This window comes from Aythya fuligula, chromosome 5 (assembly GCF_009819795.1).
Source record: "Aythya fuligula isolate bAytFul2 chromosome 5, bAytFul2.pri, whole genome shotgun sequence".
In the NCBI taxonomy this organism is placed as follows: Eukaryota; Metazoa; Chordata; class Aves; order Anseriformes; family Anatidae; genus Aythya; species Aythya fuligula.
In genome coordinates, this window is record NC_045563.1 from 25679170 (window position 1) to 25698175 (window position 19006).

The 19006-nt window shown below is 44.6% G+C and overlaps 1 protein-coding gene across 1 annotated transcript; it reads right to left on the reverse strand.

The window, feature by feature from the left end:
- Positions 1-811: 811 nt before the first annotated feature.
- Positions 812-18721, reverse strand: AREL1 (apoptosis resistant E3 ubiquitin protein ligase 1). Its single transcript, XM_032188399.1, has 19 exons — positions 18569-18721; positions 17362-17421; positions 16471-16697; positions 14925-15162; positions 13790-13959; positions 13528-13708; positions 12649-12896; positions 10837-10914; positions 10203-10344; positions 9682-9803; positions 7872-7947; positions 7371-7480; positions 6309-6488; positions 6038-6163; positions 5718-5847; positions 5572-5630; positions 5297-5386; positions 4146-4321; positions 812-3966 (listed from the first exon to the last, which is right to left on the reverse strand). The coding sequence occupies exons 2-19, from the start codon at positions 17375-17377 to the stop codon at positions 3864-3866; spliced, it is 2472 nt and encodes an 823-aa protein (XP_032044290.1). The 5' UTR covers positions 17378-17421; positions 18569-18721; the 3' UTR covers positions 812-3863.
- Between the last annotated feature and the right edge of the window lie 285 nt (positions 18722-19006).

Below are 19006 nucleotides of genomic sequence, written 5' to 3' on the forward strand. Positions count from 1 at the left end.
AGAGCCAATGCTACGCAGTCCGAAGATGGGCTAAATATTTGCACAGCTCAGGAAATGCTGTTTTCATTGCTTTATAGGCAGCAATGCTAACAGACACAAATAATTTGCAGAATTTACTCAAGCTTAAAAATTAATATTTTAATCCTTAATCTTAAAAAAAAATAAAAAACACACAGTCCAAGGAAAACTAGTGGTAAATGCAGCACTTTTCATCCAAGCTGTGAGCAGCTCAAGCTCAGAGAATCACAGCAATTCAGTAGGGCCTCTGAAGGTTACCAGCTGAAACCTTACCAAGTTGTTTGTTAGCAGGCACTTGCACACACAGGCACCCTGCAATCTGAAAGCCTCTTGTACAATGTAAGAAGACACAAAGGTTTCAAACATCTCCCCTTTCCCTTTCTCTTTTCATCCAGCCCTCTTGGCAGTACAGGGAAACACAAGCAGCATCAACACCTGCAGCTCAGAGTGAGTCAGGTGGCACACGGTGAGATTAAAACCTAACTGTACCAGCTGCATTCTTAACGCACACACAGGATTCCTTAAATACCCTCTGGCTTTACCAGTTGCTTCTGCCCATTTTCCAGAAGCCTCACAGCAGCGTGCGAGCCCTAGAGCAGAATGCTGCCCCTTCCCAGGATCTCACAAGTCCTGGGTTCAGTCGAGCACCCTGCAAGGCAGAGCTCACCCTTTCCCCTCTGCACATAGCCTCAACGAGAGGCCCGGAGACCCAAAGCAGCCCCTCACCCATGGACACCATTACTCAGCTCGATTCCCTCTGCACAGCCCAGAAAGAACACTGAGCAACAAGGCAGCATTTTTAAAATATTTTATTTATTATACAAACTATTTACAAAATCAGCTACTACAACCACAGGCTTCCAAATTTTGGCTGAACTCTGCCAGAAATTCAACAGAGGGAACTAGAATCTGACCTGTATCATCCACAGCTCCTGGTTTCTAAAAACATGCAACATGGCCTGCAGGTGCAGGCTGAAGCCAGACCCCAAAAACAGCTTCAGGAAATGTGGAACCTGTTTGACACGGTACCAGGATCCTAAAGCTTTCTAGGGAAGTGCCTCTATCAAGTGGGAATAAGTAAGGATAAAAAGAAAAGTAACAAGCCTGTGTCAGACGAAACATATGACCAGAGCGCATCCCCGCTGCCAGTGGTAAGGGCAGCATAAAAAGTGAACACACTTTTAAGGGTATAAAGCTAGAGACAAGTTTAGAAACATTGTGATGGATCCCAGGAACATGGGATCACCTAGGAGCCTGTGGAGACAATGGAGATGGGTTTAACTGACTAACAGCACCTGCACCCATCACAGTTCTGACTGCGCTTGTGTTGAGAAGTTCCTTGGCTCTGTACAGCCACTGAGAAGTGTGGGGTGCTGGCTGTAGTACAGTAAGAAACTTTAAGGAGCTCTTTCCAGCAGAGGAAGACTGCCCAATGTCCGGCTACTTCGTCCTCAGAGTAAAGAAGTCCAGCTCAGTAGAAGGGAGGATTCCTGAGGAAGATGTCATTGGCAAAGTTGGCCCATACCTACGAGTCTGGAGATGTTCTCAGCAGGTGAGACTGCAAGACAGGGCTGCAACGCGGGAAGGGTAGCAGGCTGCACCTCCCAGCAAACAGGAGTCAAGCCAAGCACCGCCACCTTTCTCTCAATCTCCGGAGAAAGCAGTCAAGTGGTGGTGCAGAGAAGACAGCAGCCACGCCTGTACTGACCATGGAAGCCACCCACGGTGTAAAAAACAGCACTGTGCTCTCCACCCAAAGGTCAGGACCCTACAAAACGGAGGCTGCGCTAGAAAGGGGAGCCCAGACACTACTGAAGTGACCTGTCAGAGCGCAGTGGTGGCACCTCTCAAGCTGGCAGTCTCCCAGCATCTCAGTGCCAGTGATGGAATGAATTCACAGGGCAAAGAATCCCCCTGAGTAGTCTCAATGCTCAGCTGGCTGCTTTTTGGCACCAAAATGGCTTGTATCTTTCTGTACAGAAGTAGCACACTCAGACCAAGAATGGCTAAGATGCTGCCTTAACAGAAACACTTTCTAGATATAGAATGTTTCCCCAAATTCCCAGTCAACTCAACTAAGCTACACTGGGAAAAGAATATACAGTTATCTTAAAAAATTCTTACTGTGCAGAAGTCTGCCTGGATCAGACTGAGGACAGAAGGGGGCTGAAGAGGATGAAGTGAATTTTTATCTAATATGGTGTTCTGAAGTTAGCTCAGGGGTGCCAGCTTGAGACTCTATTCTGGAAGAAATCCAGCCATTCCATAATCCCGTGTAGGTTACATTTCAAGCAGCAGCAATGCAGGTTTCTCACACTTGCCAGCACGCCTTTGACTCCTGATCTGAACTAAGAAACTGCTGGGAACTTAAAAGATCTTCGTGAATCCTGCTTCACTGAAGAACCTATCAAGATTCCCAGGTGCCCGTTCCCTTTATTTCCTTGGGACGGCTGGACAGACTGCCAGCTTGGCACACCCTAATCGTGCAGGTCTGCCCACTCCTCTCCCCGCAAGCCAGACAGTGGTGGGTGTGATGTACCATCCGTGCAGGCTGTTGAGTGATCGTCTGAGTGAAGTTCTAATTAACATTTTGTGCTGGAAAGCCAGCAGCCCTGAACGGGGCAGCAGGAAAAGGAGAGCTCAAGGAAGAAGGTAGGTAGGACAGAAAGCCAGCTGCTCTGCAGGCACCAACAACCCTCTGCAAACTCTGCCTGAAATGCAGTACAGAGAGAGAAGCCTCAGGCTGCTGCATGACAGAGGTAGAAGCCAAGACCCTGTGGTGTGGCTGGGAGGAGGTACGGTGCTCTGCCCAGTACCATCGCCCCCACAACACAAGACCAGCGCGCATCGTAGCTGCTTACCGACCTGCCACTGTTCCTACATCACATACATACCCTGAAGGTGACGGTGGGATAGGCATTGGTGTTCAGCATTGAGGGATCACAGTCATGCCCATACCCTCTCTCCTGAGGAAGGAAAAAGAAGGCAAGGGCGTGGGACAGCTTCCTGTGCAACATCTTTAATCAGAAACATTCAGCGGAGGAGAAACTCCTCTTCCAGTTCATTTGCAAAGGCTCATTACCAGCTGCTGCTGGAGAAGGACGCTTCAGCTGCTGGACCCTGGTGGAGGTAGTACAGAATCACTGTCAGGGCCAGCACTTGTGCTCTGATGAGACTGATCTCCCCTGGGTTGCTCCCTCCAGGGAGGGGTACTGCCCATTTTTCTCAGTGGCACGGGTGATGGGATAGCAGCATCCAGAGCAAGACGGAGAAGGAGAACCAGAAACCCTTCTGGGACAGGTGCTGGAAGGAGGGACAACCCTGCACCCTTCATGAGTGATGGAGTTAGATGAGCTGTTGGGGAGCATCACTGGGGGAGTTGAGCCAAGACGTGGGAAGTTACTAGGGCTTCCCATGAACCAGGTTTCCAGCAGAGCTCCACACTGGTCTTCCCCCTTCTTCCCTGAGAGCTACGATCAAGGCAGCTCAGCACGCTGCTTGCACCTCACTGCAACTTCTGCTCATGTACTCTTCTCACAGACGGACGGGTGTACAGGGTGCAGGGATATCCTGTGCAGTATTTCCGTGATGAGCACACCACACTCCTGCTGCTGTTTCACACTGAACCAAAGGGAGAATGAAGGAAAGGAAAAAGATGAGGTCTTGATGACATATTTGAGATATGGAAAGGCCACGTGACATCTTCTGGATGACAAATTCCTTTACACAGAGTCTTTGCCCTGCCTTCATTACCCATGTGAAGGGAAGAACAAGTAATGGACTGAACCTGGGTCTTGCCACAAAGAGCCAGGAGGTTGAACGGTCTCCTGGAAAGGGGAAAAAAATCACAGCATGCCAAAGCCTTCACAACCCTCGCTGATAGCTAGCTGCAGCATCTTGTGCACTTCTTCGTAGGAGTCATACGTAGGGAGGCACAGCTGGTTAAAACTGTAAGACAAAAGAAAAATCCCATTCAGGCCAGATCTGAAAGGGGACATCAGCTGATTTTAGACGGGTTAACACGCATATCCCACACATTACCTGCTATACGCTGCTCGCCCACCACAAATAGCCAGTGTCATTCCCAATGCACAATGCAGAAATTCTTACTCCTCTGGGATACTTACCAAGTGTGGGCTGTTGGCAAAGTACTGTGAGTTGGAGCCGCAATGATCTGAAAAGATGGAGAGAGTGCAGCAAACCCTCCCGGGGGCAGTTGGGATGAGCCAGTTGTGAACTGCAACAGCCTGGCCAGCTCCTCCTGTGTGAAGCTGGAGACCACAGTCCAAAACCACCTCATGACCTGTTAGGCAGCAGTAAAGGTAAGGTCAGCAATTCAATATATATAACATATATTTATGTAAAATATATAAAATATGAGCAGGTCACAAGAAGATCAGTCAATTGATCTTGCAAGCTAATGCTTTACTAACAGTCACAATTTGCTGTTTCACCAGGTGTGTCAGAGGCAAGGATTACATAGTTCCTTCTTAAAAGTCCTTTCCCTTAAAACAGAAATACTTCTGCTTTCCTTAGAGATTTTATTTATTTTTAGAAACACCTGTACAGACAACCAGGTAGGCTTACAATGGAGAAGCTCGCTTGCTTCTTGCACTATGCGAATCTTTTGCTTTTCCACATCCTCTGATACTTTTGCAGGAAGGTGGAGCCATCCCAGTGTTTACAGCTAGAACACTGCACTCCCAATCTCTCTTCAGCCTGGGTGTTTTGGCAGTTTCCTCTATTTTTCTAAATGAAGCTACTTCCATTCCCATACTCCTCCCACTGGGAAAGGCAGGGAGGGATGGGAACAATTACAAGGCACAAATATAGGCTACTACATCAGTAGTCTCTACCACAGCACTGAACTCCAAACGCTCCATGTGGGCTGCAATCATGATCTTAAAGCATCCCTTAGAGATAAGTTCACTACCATGAAAGTCTTCACTAGCAATAATTCCCATCATTTCTTCTTGATGTCCTGCTGAACTGCATTTAATTAGGGTTTTGTTGGCTCTTCTTAAAAAGAACGTGGCTGCTGGATTTTTCCTGCTTCCAACTGATTAAGAATCTCTGCTCAGCAAGGCTGAAGGTTAGCCCTCTGGGGGAATGTTATTTCATAATGCTTGGAGTCATGCTCTTGACTCCCAGATCTTGCAGTTTGTCCTTCCGTAAGCCTGATTTCCAACCAAGAAAGCTGTTCCCAGTTTAAGCTGCCTGCTTCTGTAGTTGGGCTAATTGCTGACAGCAAACAGGAGGGAGAAAGCTTTTCACCTACCTTCTCACGGAAGTGCCAAGATCCTCCTACCACTACAGCATGTGCCTTGAAGTCACAGACACTGATATCTCCAGTACCACACATAAGCAACTGAAAGACGAGAGACTGCAGTCAGACAGAAGGCCAGAAAACAAAAACACAGCTACTGTCCGAATCATAAATGCTTAAAATGCTTAGAGAAGAAACGTTTTGGCTTTATTCCAGATCCAAAAGCTCTCCATTTGTCAGAGAGGAGGGGAAATAAGGGTAGAGATGCTTAGGGAGCCAGCAATTACCTCAAGTTCATTTTCATCAAAAATAGCCAGTAGATTCTCAGGAACTAATTCATTAAGACCTAGAAGAAAAGAAGAGAGAAGAGCAAGCAAGTGCTGGCCCCAAGGACATAACAGCAGAAAAGAGACGGAAGCAGAGAGCATGTTACCTTTCAAGAAGTGATCTACCTCCTCCCTAACCTGATTGGCCAGCCTGTACTGTGCAAGCAGATTCAGATAAAAAATTTTATTTTCATTGGTTACTGGTACTTGAGCTCCTCCAGTCACCAGTTCAACCACCTGAAAACAGGAGAACACTTCACATGAGTGTGACCAGCAGCATTCCTCAAACCTGAACTCCCACCCAGAATAAATCCTCCTTGCTAACACCTAGAGTAAGCTCAGTTTTCTGGGGTACACAATCCTCAGCCTCCCCTGGTACAGTTTGGAAGGAGTTAAACTGCCCCATGTTCAGGAACTGCCTCCTCACCTTCTCCAGCTGTCCTGTTTTACTATACTTCTCTTCAGCGAAGACCAGATCCATCTCACTCACATCATTGTTCAGTATGAAACAAACTTTTGATTTATAGAATTCTGGGTCATCTGTTTCAAAATACTGAGCAGGAAAAAAAAAAAAAAGAAAAGGAGAAAGGAATGTGAGAAAGAAGAGGCAAGAGAAAAAATTACATACGTTGCTAGTGAGGACTTTGAATATGTTTCTACCACATTGATATTCCTCCTTTTCCCAGACCAAGCTTTACCTTGTAATGCATACGGAGCCCTATGATCTGAGCCAGGAAGGATCTGGTGAAGCGAGCTCGCACCAGCTGTTTGTAAGCACCTCCCAGGGATGACTCATAAAGACACTTTCCTACCAGGCGGCCGGCGAATTCATACAGTTTGAGTCGTATGCACGTGGGACGCACTGGATTCGGATGCACCTGTAAAGAGAAAATAAAATGAAATACTTGAGTACCAGACAAGGCTAGCACAAACAGTAGGTACAGGACCAGCTCAAGCCACATTTCTCAGGTGTCCAAAGAACTTCAGGGTAATATCCTCAGAGCCAAGCAATTGAATGAAATGCCTGAGCCTGCCTATGAAGAATACAAAGTGGTTCGCATCCACAGGTCAGAGGCTGTGTGAGAGCAGAAATGGATTCTGAAACACTCAGACCCAACAAAACCTCTAAACGCTCTGATGCCACCTCCTCTTCTCCAGAAATCCAGCCTTCCCTGCTGACTGCTATGGTGGTAAAATTATTGGTACTTAAGACTTGAGAGGTCTGGCTAAGAAGTTTATCCTAACTAAAAGAACATTCCTTTTGACTAAAGCTAGCAGTCTCTGATCATTTCCAACCACCCACTTCTGAGCTAAGACAATACTGGATGTGCCACTCCTACGGGCTCCAGCAGGAGCCATCTCCCCATATTGTCACAGCTTCACTGCTCAATTCCTTCTTCCGTCCCTCGCAGGGGTGAGTACTTGGCCTTGTTAGCTGTCCAAATGTTCTCTCACTACAACCATAGTAGTTAAAGCTTCTGTCTGACCTTTATTAAAAATGTACTTGAATTATTACACATTTGGAGTCCCTATGTTCACTGGCAACCCTCTGCTGTTCCTCCAACCAGTTCTTTTGCATTTCAATGGGTTAAGATCATTCTGCAAAGCTTTGAGAAAGGCAGTGGAAGTGACTGGGCAGGCCTCCTATAAATGCATAAGGCTGCACACTTCTCAACTTAGCAGCAGTATTATTTAGCCAGCAGCATGTCAATGTACAGAGTTTAGATTTGACTATTCAACACAGGGAACTGCAGACTCACCAAGGCCTGGTTGTTATCACTAAAGCGGGTGAAGAGTTGACTGGAGGTATCGAATAATGCCTTACAGATGAGCTCAAACCACTCTCTGCGTGGACCTCCCCAATCCAAAGCTACAAGATAAAACAAGTTAGTCATTCAGGGGTCATCAACTTTTCGTGCATGCAGTTTCGTGCATGCAGCTCAGTATTACCTGAGATAAAAGCTCATCTCGATGAAAGCTCTGTAGCAAAAAGAAAGCAGTAGACAGGGACTCCGGAACACTACATTCTGCTCCCAAACTGAGCCCTGATATAGACATTTTTACATTTTTAGGGAGCTCCAGGTCCCTATGTAGGGTAGGGATACACAGCACCAGAAGGATAATTCACTAACATCTGTGAGAAAGTGAGAGCTGGAAAGCCATGAAGGACAGACATGCTACAAGAAAACAGAATTGCAGACTAAGAACTCCACTGTCATTCCCTTCACTTCCTCCTCAAATAACTTCACAGGATAACTCACCTTCTTCATCTTGAAAAACCACTTCGAAGTTTTTGCTCCAGTCAGAAACAGAAAAATTTCGCGTTGCTTTAAAAGACTGAAAAGAAGAAAAAAGTAAAATAGCAACAGCTGTCACTGCTTGGCATCCTGCAACCAATATAAAATCCTGCTCATGTGGATGGGCAATTTAAGCAACAGAGTACACAGGAAACACAATCTAGTACTCTAAAGTATAAAACGGAGAATTAGGAACTCCTAAGGTCTAATTCTTATTTGTTGAAAGCCATAGAAGCCAATTCCTCATCTTCTATTAAGAGAAGCAGAGAAACATTATGCACAAAATACAACTCATCTCAGAACCAGTATGAGGTTTAACAATAGTCTTAGCGCAACCCAGATATATCCCTCTCAAGGCTGCAGTATTGTTTAAAGTATTAAAATGCCTGTGGGTAGGAGCAATTTCTCTAAAGCACTTTCAGCCCACGAGTCAGATTTAAAAAAGGAACCTCTCAGAGAGCATTAGAAAAATAGCTTGAAGGGTTCACTGAGTTCATACTTAAAGCAAGTCACGAAGCAAAAAAGTAACAGTCTTCCAAGTGTCGAGAACTTCCTTTGTCCCGATTCTGGATTCCAATTAAAGAAAAAAAAAAACGCTACACAGCTGTCCTCAATCATACAGTTAGCTTTGGCTTAGTTCATCTTCAAATAGATTAGAGCATCATGCTAGTCACTGCTTTGGGCTAAACACACTGGTCACATTTTTGTGCCTGTCAACCTTGTACATTGAAGCTTACATTTATTATTATGGCACTGAATTTGTTTCGTCTTACTAGGCTGTAACACCACTGCTAATGACAGTGCAGGAATTTCCAAAATAGCAAGAAAAATAGTCATGGAAATACTGTTAGAAATGAAGTCATTTTCTATGAAGCTATTAACTGAAACTTAATCTTGTAAACAGTGCAAGCTTGTACGTGCAGAAAATATTCCAAAACACAGATTTACTGAGTGTAAATCAAGGGGAATCCCAGCCAGTCCTGCTTTCCCCAGAAATGTTTTTCCATCTTTATAACATTTCTGTTAGGAGACACATGTGGAAACAATAAGTCAGGATAACTGCCTGCTCTGTGTACACAGTATTTAGAATGTCAGTTAAGCATTGTATTATATGAATGTATCAGTTCAGGTCAGGTTCAGTGAAGACTCAATGCAAGAACTCTACAGAATACTTTACCGTGACACCGAACCACTACTACCAATGCAATAGTTCCATGTGTGCAGCTAAGTAATACCTGACATGAGAGCTCACCTCACTGAATAGCTCTGTAGCAGAAAAACAGTAGATTAGGACTTAGGGACCCCAGCTTCTGTCCTCAGTTCTAGTCCAGATGAACTGCCTCTCTCAGAGCCTCAGGTCCCAGTGTAAAATGAGGACAGAATAGTACCAGGAGAACTCCTACATTTACTGGCTATGCAAGCATTTACTCTAGACATCTCTCAGGGCCTGCTTTACTCTGACAAGTTCCTTTAAAAATAAAATATCAGAGCTGAAGTTTCCTCATTGCTTCAGAAATTGATCCCATTTTACTGGGCATTGAGGAGGAGCGTGGCATCCCACCTGTTACCAAACCTGAACACAAACGAGCTACCTTAAGACTTCCTTCTTTTTCCAGTGTCCAGCTGCCTAGTGGCATCCACCTTGAAACAGAAGGACTAATCATTTTTAACCTGGTTGCCCTGGCACACATCAGTTTGGGTTTCTTTAGGCACTGAGATGAAGAAAAAGGTTGGAGAAAGCACTGGGTGTTAGTGAAGTGACCTGTACACTCACCGACTCCAGCAGACAGTGACGGCTGACCTTCAGCGTGACCTTCGAATGAGGTCTTTTCATATGCACCTGACGCAGCTCTCGCTGAAAGAAGTTCACTTTGTCCTGGAAGGTCTCTGAGCCTCCTGTGAACGGTAACAGTTTGTGTCAGGCCTGAACTGCCAGCACTTCAAACATCTAGAAGGCATTCCTAAACCTAACCGTACAGGTCAGCTTTACAGTCCAAGGATGAGTTTGTTACAGCAACACTTGGGACAGAACTCTAAAGGCAGTTTGCAGTTACTCTTGCTGACATTCATATACGTACAGGTTTACTGTTAAAGAGCATGACAGAAAAGCCAAACATGAACAGCTGGCATGATGAAATACGTTCCCTGGAAGCACCACCAGTAACAGAAGGTGAGACTCCAGGAATCAGGAGTTCCCATCACAGGTCCTTCGGTGCTCACAGTCTTCATTCCCAAACAAAACTAGCAGACAAGCACTAACCTCTCAGCTACTGTACCCACCCCCTGGCCCTTTACCTATATTTTTATGCAGGGAGCGAATAAAAGTGGCTGCCAAGATGTTCCGCTCCTTGCAGCTGAGCTCCACAGGGGGTTGGATCCCATCATCCACCACCAGTGTCAGTAGTTTGTGCACAGGGTCAGGACCCAGGTATGAAAACTAGCAGCAAAAAGATGCGAGAAAGGGTTTAATGCATAATGTAAAAGGCACAACACGTACAGCAGACAGCAAGACCACCTGCGCTCTCAGACTCCCTCTGCTCACCCATGCGGATGCAGTTAACAGGAACACTACTTCAAGCATCTGGACTCCAGTTGGGAGGCTGCTTCAAACCTCATTCCCTAGCCTACAGGCTTCACTGGACACCGTCACAGCATTTTAGCATGGTTATGAAGAAAACAAACAATGGAAATGCAAAAGGAATCAAGATTTTTGCCCAGAACTGGGACAAAAAGCAGAAAGGAGTAACACAACTGGCTCCTCCTCATAAATATTAGCAGAATTTAGGCACTGTTACAGCATTCCAGAATCTGAATTTTATGCAACACAATGTGCTCTGTGGGCGGAAGCCCTTCTCTCCAAAGGGAAAACAAAACCAAAAACAGACAGACTCTCAGTTACGAGGACCACCTCTTGTGGAAAGAGACTCACCTTTGTGCCAGGACATACTCTAAAGGTGAAAAGGCGCCACGGAATGATCTTCAGGTAGAATTCTTTCACTGAGAATTGCTGAGTAATCACAACAAGAAGAAAATGTCAAAGGGCACGCATGCGTTAAGGGTATTCCCTGAAACACTTGAGGTACAGGACAAACATGGAAGTTAGGCTTCCCTCTAACCCCGGGGACTGGTTTTGGAAAAGTTTGGTGAAATCTTCCTGTGGTGTAATATATAAAAACCTTTAAAGTTGGCAACAGCATGCAGAACTAAGCAACTTGTTAGTAAGACTGTACCATGCGCACTTCTGATGCATGTGAATACTAGCAAGGTACAGGTTATACAGCAGCAAGCCACTGTGCTCAGTAGAACATCACCAGTCTAATTGGAGGGTAAAAATTACGTACACTTGAGAGACTGAATTCAGGACAAGATTCTAAGGCAGTGACAAAAACAATCTGGAAAAAGTTACGTTCTATCTACCAGAACTCTTGCTATTACTTCTTCAATCCCTTAATTTTCACAACCAATTCAAAAAAAAATTAAACCAAAAATGCCCTTGTAATTGCTAAATCCAGGAGATCTGAAGAAGTTTCTTTTACAGTGCATTTTTGCCAGAACAAATGGCTACCAATTGTGGAACTGTTGCCTTCTGAAGAGCAAGCTGAGATGAAATTTTAGCATCTTTAGAGAAAACACAGAACTATTTTTCTGCACAAGTCTGTTCTAGCTGCAGTGACTGGAAAAAATGTTGATTGGCATTTTTCCACTGAGCAATTATGAGCAGAAACACCTTAAATAACAGCATAAGAACAGTCAGCTATTGCACGGGACAGATGCTCTAGGTATATAGAGAGAGATCCAGGGAAACAATTACGCAAACATCAGGAACACATTCATAACTTTGTCATCTACAGGGAGCCTGCAGTAGTACCCACTTCTGGGGATCTTCTTTACCAAGTAATGCAACAGGAAAGACTACAAAATTCCAGAATAACCCTCCAAGGATGAAAGGATGCTGAGCTCATGAGGACCCAGCAACTCATTCTCAAAGTCAGTTCTTAGTGATGAATGCTGCTGAGATTTAGAAATCTCTAGCAACATCCTCCATCCTACAACTGTTTCATAATCCTCTCTCTTTGTCAGGAAAACAATTCCTGGATTAGCCATTTACACTGATACTTATCACATTTTCCAGAATGCTTTCAGATTAACAGATCAACAAAGTGAATTCATTAGTAGGATTTAGTGGAATTTTCTTTCTAATTTCCCTGAATGCCTAGAGACAATAAGAAGGGTAATTGTTTTTGCTAAAAATCTTATTACAACAGAATCTTCAGCTTCTCTCAACTTGCTTGAATCATGTTACTTCTACTTATACATCTATCCTTCATACTCTGACCACTTTTTTCTTTTATTTTCCCTGCAACATTCAAGAAATAGGAAAGATAAATCCATAAAATCCAATAAGTGTTTTCCTCTAAGTTCAGGTCTAGAGGTATCAAAAACTGAGAAAGGGAATTGCTAGCCTGACCTGAGCAGAGCAAAGGACAGGCAAAAAGGAAGCCTATTGAATAATCACTGACAAGATTCCTAATAGGCTTGAATGAGACCTAGAAAAACACTGTTTCCTAAAGCTTCAAGGAGCATTTTAATATTAATCTGTTTGCTGTCTACCCACAGGCAAAACTTTTTTAGCCAAATTTGTGGCATGTAAATGTGGAGCCAATGCATAGGGTACAAATAAGCTCTTCAGTTGTTGTGTTCCTTGAGCATGCACTCAGGACTGGTACTTTTGTGGTCTTACCTTAGGAGACACATAGCAGTAGACTTTTTTAGGTTTCTTCACTTTCTCGGGAGTTTGGCTATCAGAGGGAGAATCTTCGTCTTCATCCTCGGTTGCAGTAGAAGGACGGCGCTGGGAGGAGCTCAGGTGTGTTGGTGGAAGGTGCCACTGAGTGTTGGTGTAACTAGAAGCTTCATAAAGGTAGGCTTCAAAGTAAATGCTGACACCTGAGGTGGACACGTTGCGTTCTACAATATTCTTTTCATTCTCTGAAGGAAATGGATAAGAGTTGTGCAAATCTTAATGCAGCCCAGAACCAAAAAGTAAAGAACCCACAACAAATTAGTAAATTATGATTTGAATTAACAGAAGGCTACACATCCAGGGAAAAAGCCTGGTGAAGTGAAACTCTGATAAAGAGAACACTGGAGTGGGATGCAAAGATTACAAGGTAGTCGTTTGTCTGCCCTGACTTCAGATTGTGACTAGTTTAAAAAACAAAAACAAAAACCACCACAAACAACAAAAAAAGCACATCGGTTTCATACAATGATCCTCATCCACACAGCTCAACATACAATGCACAGCTCACTTTCTGTATGGCTCAGATGCCAAGGACTAGCAAGCAGCACAAACTGCCTAATTTCAGAGGTAAACCCCCCCTGAGATAGGTATCAAGGAATGAATGGTTTTATCTGATGAGGGAGTAGAACATCAGCCTTCAGAGATCTCCCTTGTCGGCAACAAATTAATTCAGCATTTTTAAATGAATAGGCACTCCTTGAGCAATTAAGCATGGTTGGCCTGCAGAGATGCTACATTCAGCTCTGCTGCACAAACGTGTGTAGCATCCTGCAAGAGAACACTCAGAGAATGAATACTGAGCAGCTCTTGACTCACCACTTAGAACAATGATGTCAAAATCACCATTGCTTATGGGCTGGTTCTGGTAGGAGATGCAGGCGTGGAAACATCCCCTACAGTGCAACGTGAGTCGGAAGAACACTTGGCAAGTCTGCCGGTTGGACACCACAGACTTCTCAAACACAACGTCAGAGTTCTCTTCTTCTTGAGGACCCAGCTAGACAGAAAACACACAATAAAGAGGGCAATTCTCTCAGCTCACCCCGAAACGATCAGCCAGGGTTAGGACTGCACTCACCTCATGGATGGAGAGGCTGTAATTGTGCTCATCTATCAGGGACACGGAATTGCTGGTGGGATTGTCATACTCATCTCTGGGAACTATCTGTAGGGTGTGCTGCTGTCCACAGGTCAGCACCAGAGTGGAGAAATGGCAAACAATTTTGGTTTTGGAGGGAACCACCATCCCTGAAGTAGACAACAACAGTTTAGAGTCAGAAAGAACAAAAGAAAAGCAACTAGGAACACAATCCCCCTTGAAAATGGATAAAAATTCAACATATTCTATGCCTTGACATTCAAAAAATCAACATATCTGAGCTCTAAAATGCGCAGCATGGTGCACTGGGGTCACCTTGGGTCAGAATCTCAATACTGATAAAACAAGCCCAATTACCAGCCCTCTAAAGTAAATCCTGTCCTCCATTCTAACCTTCAGCTCTAGAACTTGCTTTCACTGCAAATACAAAGGACAAGCCCACTGACATCCAAGAAAACCTGTAAATTCAGTTTATCAAATAAACTTTAGTCTGAAGAATACCCAAATTAAATCTGAGCTCCCCCTTTCTGAAAGGGTAGCTTAGCAAGCTTTGTATCTATTCACAATGCAATTTAATGGAGGTACCTTCAGTGAAAATGTGTCTGAAATATAAAAGATGCTGATCAAAAAGCAAAAGTAGAAGGAAAAAATTTAAAAAGGATAAAAAGGAAATCTTTCTAAAGAAGCATATACTCAAAGGTAGCAACTGTTCCAGGAGCTCAAAGGAACAGAGGGGGGTATTCAAAAGAGGAAAAGCATCAAATCAAGACAGCATTTCCAGTTCAGCTTACTTTCACAAAAGGCATTCTCTGAGTACTAGATGGATCACGAAGAAATTATTACAAAACTGAGAACATGCCACAAATAGTTAGGGAGTTTAAGAAGCACTAATGACTTATTCTGTAAGACAGCTTCTATTTAGTCACGTACTGGTAGTCACAAGTACGTTTTAATCACAGGTTATTGCTGGGATTTACATGTCGCAAGAAGATAGCGGTGAAGGGTAACCCTTTCCCTGTCACTTATCTATTTTATTTGGAAATATGTACGCCTAACTGCCTCCAATTTTTCCATATCTACTTTTGGAATCATTACAGGGCCACCTAAGCCTTACCTGGCTGAAACACCTTGTAGTAGGGGCTGTAGGCCACATTCAAGCCACCGAGTTTTATAGAGATCTCGTATCTCCCAGCCCTGCGCACAGTGAAGGCCACTTTCACCACGTTGGAATTAGGCTCCTGAAGAACTTCCTGGGTTACAGGAATATCAATTGCTAGCTCCACATGGCAGATGTGAACTCGCAGCCCCAGAGGCCGGTGAGCTGGGAAAGGCTGCCCGTTTTTATAGAATAACTGCATGGGAAATGGAGAAAAACATGTCAGCAGAAATACATGGTGCACAGAAAGCAAGTCACCTTGCAACAAAGGGACAACAAGGCCAAGACCCCTAGCTCAGCACAGGAATAGAAACAAACAGCCAGCTCTCTCACACAGGCTACGTCCTCCGGAACCAACAGGACACAAGGGGGCATTGAACAACCTCATTCTCTTTTTCCTACCAGGGTTCAAATGAGTGACTCAAAAAGAAAATGCCTCCAGGCATTTCTTCTCTGCACAGTTAGTGTGTATCAGAAGAGAAAACAAGAGAACACACTGCCCAAAGAAAGAGAAAAGCAAAGCCATGTCCTTTCAGAGAAACAAGACTGTCTTGTCCATTTGTGCCCAGCTAAGCTCTCACTGAGTTATTACAGAAAACAACATGTTGAGGATGCTGACCTTAAGGAGCTTCTTATCATGCTGCTAAGAAGCATCAGCATGAAAAAAAACTTGTTAGACACAATCACTCAGCTCCATCACAAGTTATCCAGCAGACAATTTTGGCACACCTTAACCAGTACTTCCTTGCATGAAAAGAATTACATCTTGAAACCCTAAGTGCACAGCTCGGCCTGCAGGGTAAATCCTTCCTGCCATCAGCAGAAAGTTACCACTGTTCCCTGCATACAGAGGGCATACAGAGCCTGAAGGAGTGTGTGTATTGACTGGCAGGGAGAGGAACCAGTGCATACAACAGCTGCTGCTGGTGAATTAAGGACTAAGCAAACAGGAGATGAGTATGGTGTGCACAGGCAGACTGTTGGAGCTGCCATGAGTGAGACTGAGTGAGGTGAAGGGGGTAAATTTAAATAGCAGGAACTAAACAAGTCCCTTTCCTTTCAGCTCTTTTTCACTGCCTGTCCTGGAGTGAGAATTGCTCCTCATACACCAAAAGCAGAAGGGTTTTCTCACCTCCCTAAAATGGATGGGTATGGCAACCTAGTTGAACCTTTCTTGCTTTGATACCCTTCTGGGTGGGGAAGGTGGGACAGAAAGCACACGAGCCCTACAAAGCCTGCTCAAACTTTCTCCACAAAGCTCCAAACCCTCAGTGTTCAGGCCCCTCACCAATCTCATTTGTATAATTGTTCCATTCCCCCAGACTTGGTCTTTTGGGACTGGGGGGAGCAGAAGACACAAACAGAAAGCTTTCCTACTCTTAAGTTACATCCAACTTGTTTCCCCCCCGTCCCCCACTCTCAAAAATAAACTGAAGGGCCCACCCCTAACTCAGACCTCTGTCCCTGCCCCCAAAGACATGTGGAAACAGAAATATTCCCTTACGTGCACTCGGAAGGCCATGCTGTGGCCCACCTCGTGGGGGTCCTTCCAATCCCAGGAGATTTTGCAGGACCGGGGATCCAGGTAGTTGCCTCGCACGTAGTCATAAATAGTTCGCTCCCCTCGGCGTTCCCGGTCCTCATGCTGAAGGAAGCTGACTATACGTGCGGCAAGCTCAAAGAGGAACTTAATGGTGAAGAAGAAGGCTACCACAAATACTGTGATCCCACCTGCAGCAAGGAGAGAACAGAGGCTGGTTGCAGCAGCACGGCTGAGTCTGGCACGGAGGTCCCACCTTCCTCAGCCCAAGACGACGCCTTTTATTAACGACATTCTAGTCAATTGCGAATTAGATGTTCAAGGCAGAAGCTATTGTGCAAACATTTATGGCTTGTGTTATGCTAGAAGTTAGGTTAGAGAATAACACGTCCCTTGAAACACTGCAAATGACTGCAAGTAGAGGAGAAATAGGTAAAGGTGGTACCGAGTCTCAGCTATGGCCAGCAGATGCCCCAACAGAAGCAAGGAATTCCCTCTAGGTTGCAAATTAAAACTACAAAGATTCCTTTACAGGAAACAGTCAGGTAACCACACAAGCCCTGCACATCACATTAAGACTGGATTGAGAAGCATCATGGAGGCAACAACCCTGCACTAGTTCTCAGGAGAAAGAGTAAGGGAATGGCTTACAAGTGAGGTTGATGGAAGGACTTTGGGAACAAGAAGAATGGAGAAGGGGCAAGTCTGCCAGGTGGAAGGCACAATGCAGGGTGACAATAACTTCATGTTTGTTAGGTAGACTCTAAGCTAACGTGAAAGCCGGGGCTTTCAAGAAATTCCTCTAAAGCCTATGGAGAGGTCAACAAATACAGTGGCAGCCTTTCCTTCACTTACCAATAATGTAAAACATCAGGTCCCTTCGGTGAGACACACAGCCGAGGATCACAGCTGCATCTAGAACACAAAATAGGCCAAGTCCAGTCCAATGACTCTTCCTCACACACATTGGCCTAAATTTAATCTATGATTCCTCAGGCAAATACCTATCATCCATTTTTCCTCTCCAATGACATCCCTAAGGCATTATTCCAAAAGACTGAAATACACAAACAGCACAGCATGCTACAAGGAACAGTTCTCTCACCATTACAGATTCAGGGATCTAAAAGGAGAACAAATTATCCTCAGAAACCAGTGACAGTGTGCTCTGGGTACTGCAATAAGGGGCTACTTTTTGCAGGATCACCAATTTCAGCAACAACATCTGAAAGCCACTCACCCAAACTCTCACACCTACAGGAAGCAAGTCACAAGTTTCTACGCTACCATGAAAGCGCATAACAGAGCCACCACCAAAATGGACAGAAACTGACCCTCAATCAGCAACCTTAGAAAAAAGGAACAGAATAAAAGGGTTGTGGACAAGACCAACCCTACTTGTTCAGAACAAAATCTTCCTAGGGTAGGGGTGATTTTTAATTTTTTTTTCACCCTATGCCTCTAGTACAGAAAGTACAAATGCAACAAAAAACAGTCCACCTGTATTTTTCTACTCATTTCTGCAAAGCAAACCTCTCAGCTGAAACTCTCCCTGATCAATACGCAAGCTAAAACCTTGGTTTTGCACACTGTTAAGATGACAGCAATTTTTAGAGACACCGATCTAGAATCAAGTTCTCACTGGGGGGCTGCTAAACAAACATGTAGTAAAAAGACTACGCCCAGAACAACGACATGCTCTTTGGTTGATAGGACATAGCTGGCAGATGGAACAAGCAGCAGCAGCAGCAATGAACATGTGTGACAATCAGACAAACGATTTGGCATACACTGATGCATACAATATAGCTCACCATGTCACCAGTCAGTTAGTGAGAAGCTACATTGTGCATTCAAACTGCCTTTTTTTTGAGCAAACACAAAAGGGGAGTTATTCATCGGTCATCTCAACAGCAGCAGCAGTGGATGCTAGCATGCAGAAAGCTTCAATGAGGCACACACACACACCCTGCCACAATGGCCATTGCTTTCCAGCCCAACAAATCCCCTCTGCTGCCCTCCACGTACACTCCATCCCTCTGACTGAAGAGCAATCACGTACCTTTATACAACTGCCCATGTTCTAAAAGCCAAAAGGAGGGTACCCATTCTTCAGCATCCTTTTTCTTTGTGCCCAACACTGGGGCAAGCGTCAGCAAGAAGAGGCCATAGGGAAGATTATCACAGAAAATGAAACTCCTGGAATTTGCATCACAGAATCACTGCTGAAAGGCGAGGACCTGAGCACAGCAATCTCTTCCTCTTTGTGGAAAAAGGTTGTTCTGCAATGCTGCTCCTGGTAGCCTGTGGTTTGTTAGCTTCCCTGGAAAAGGAAGAAAGAGGCATAAGTTAGATAGATCTCTCCGTTGCTGAGGACAAATGTAGCAACTAGAAACACGTGAGAGGCATTGCAGAAGTGCAACCAGATGTCGAATCCAAAGAAGCAGCACCGTGAAGATATCAAGGTCAATTAGGTGCAAGGCTTCAACATGCCCCCAGC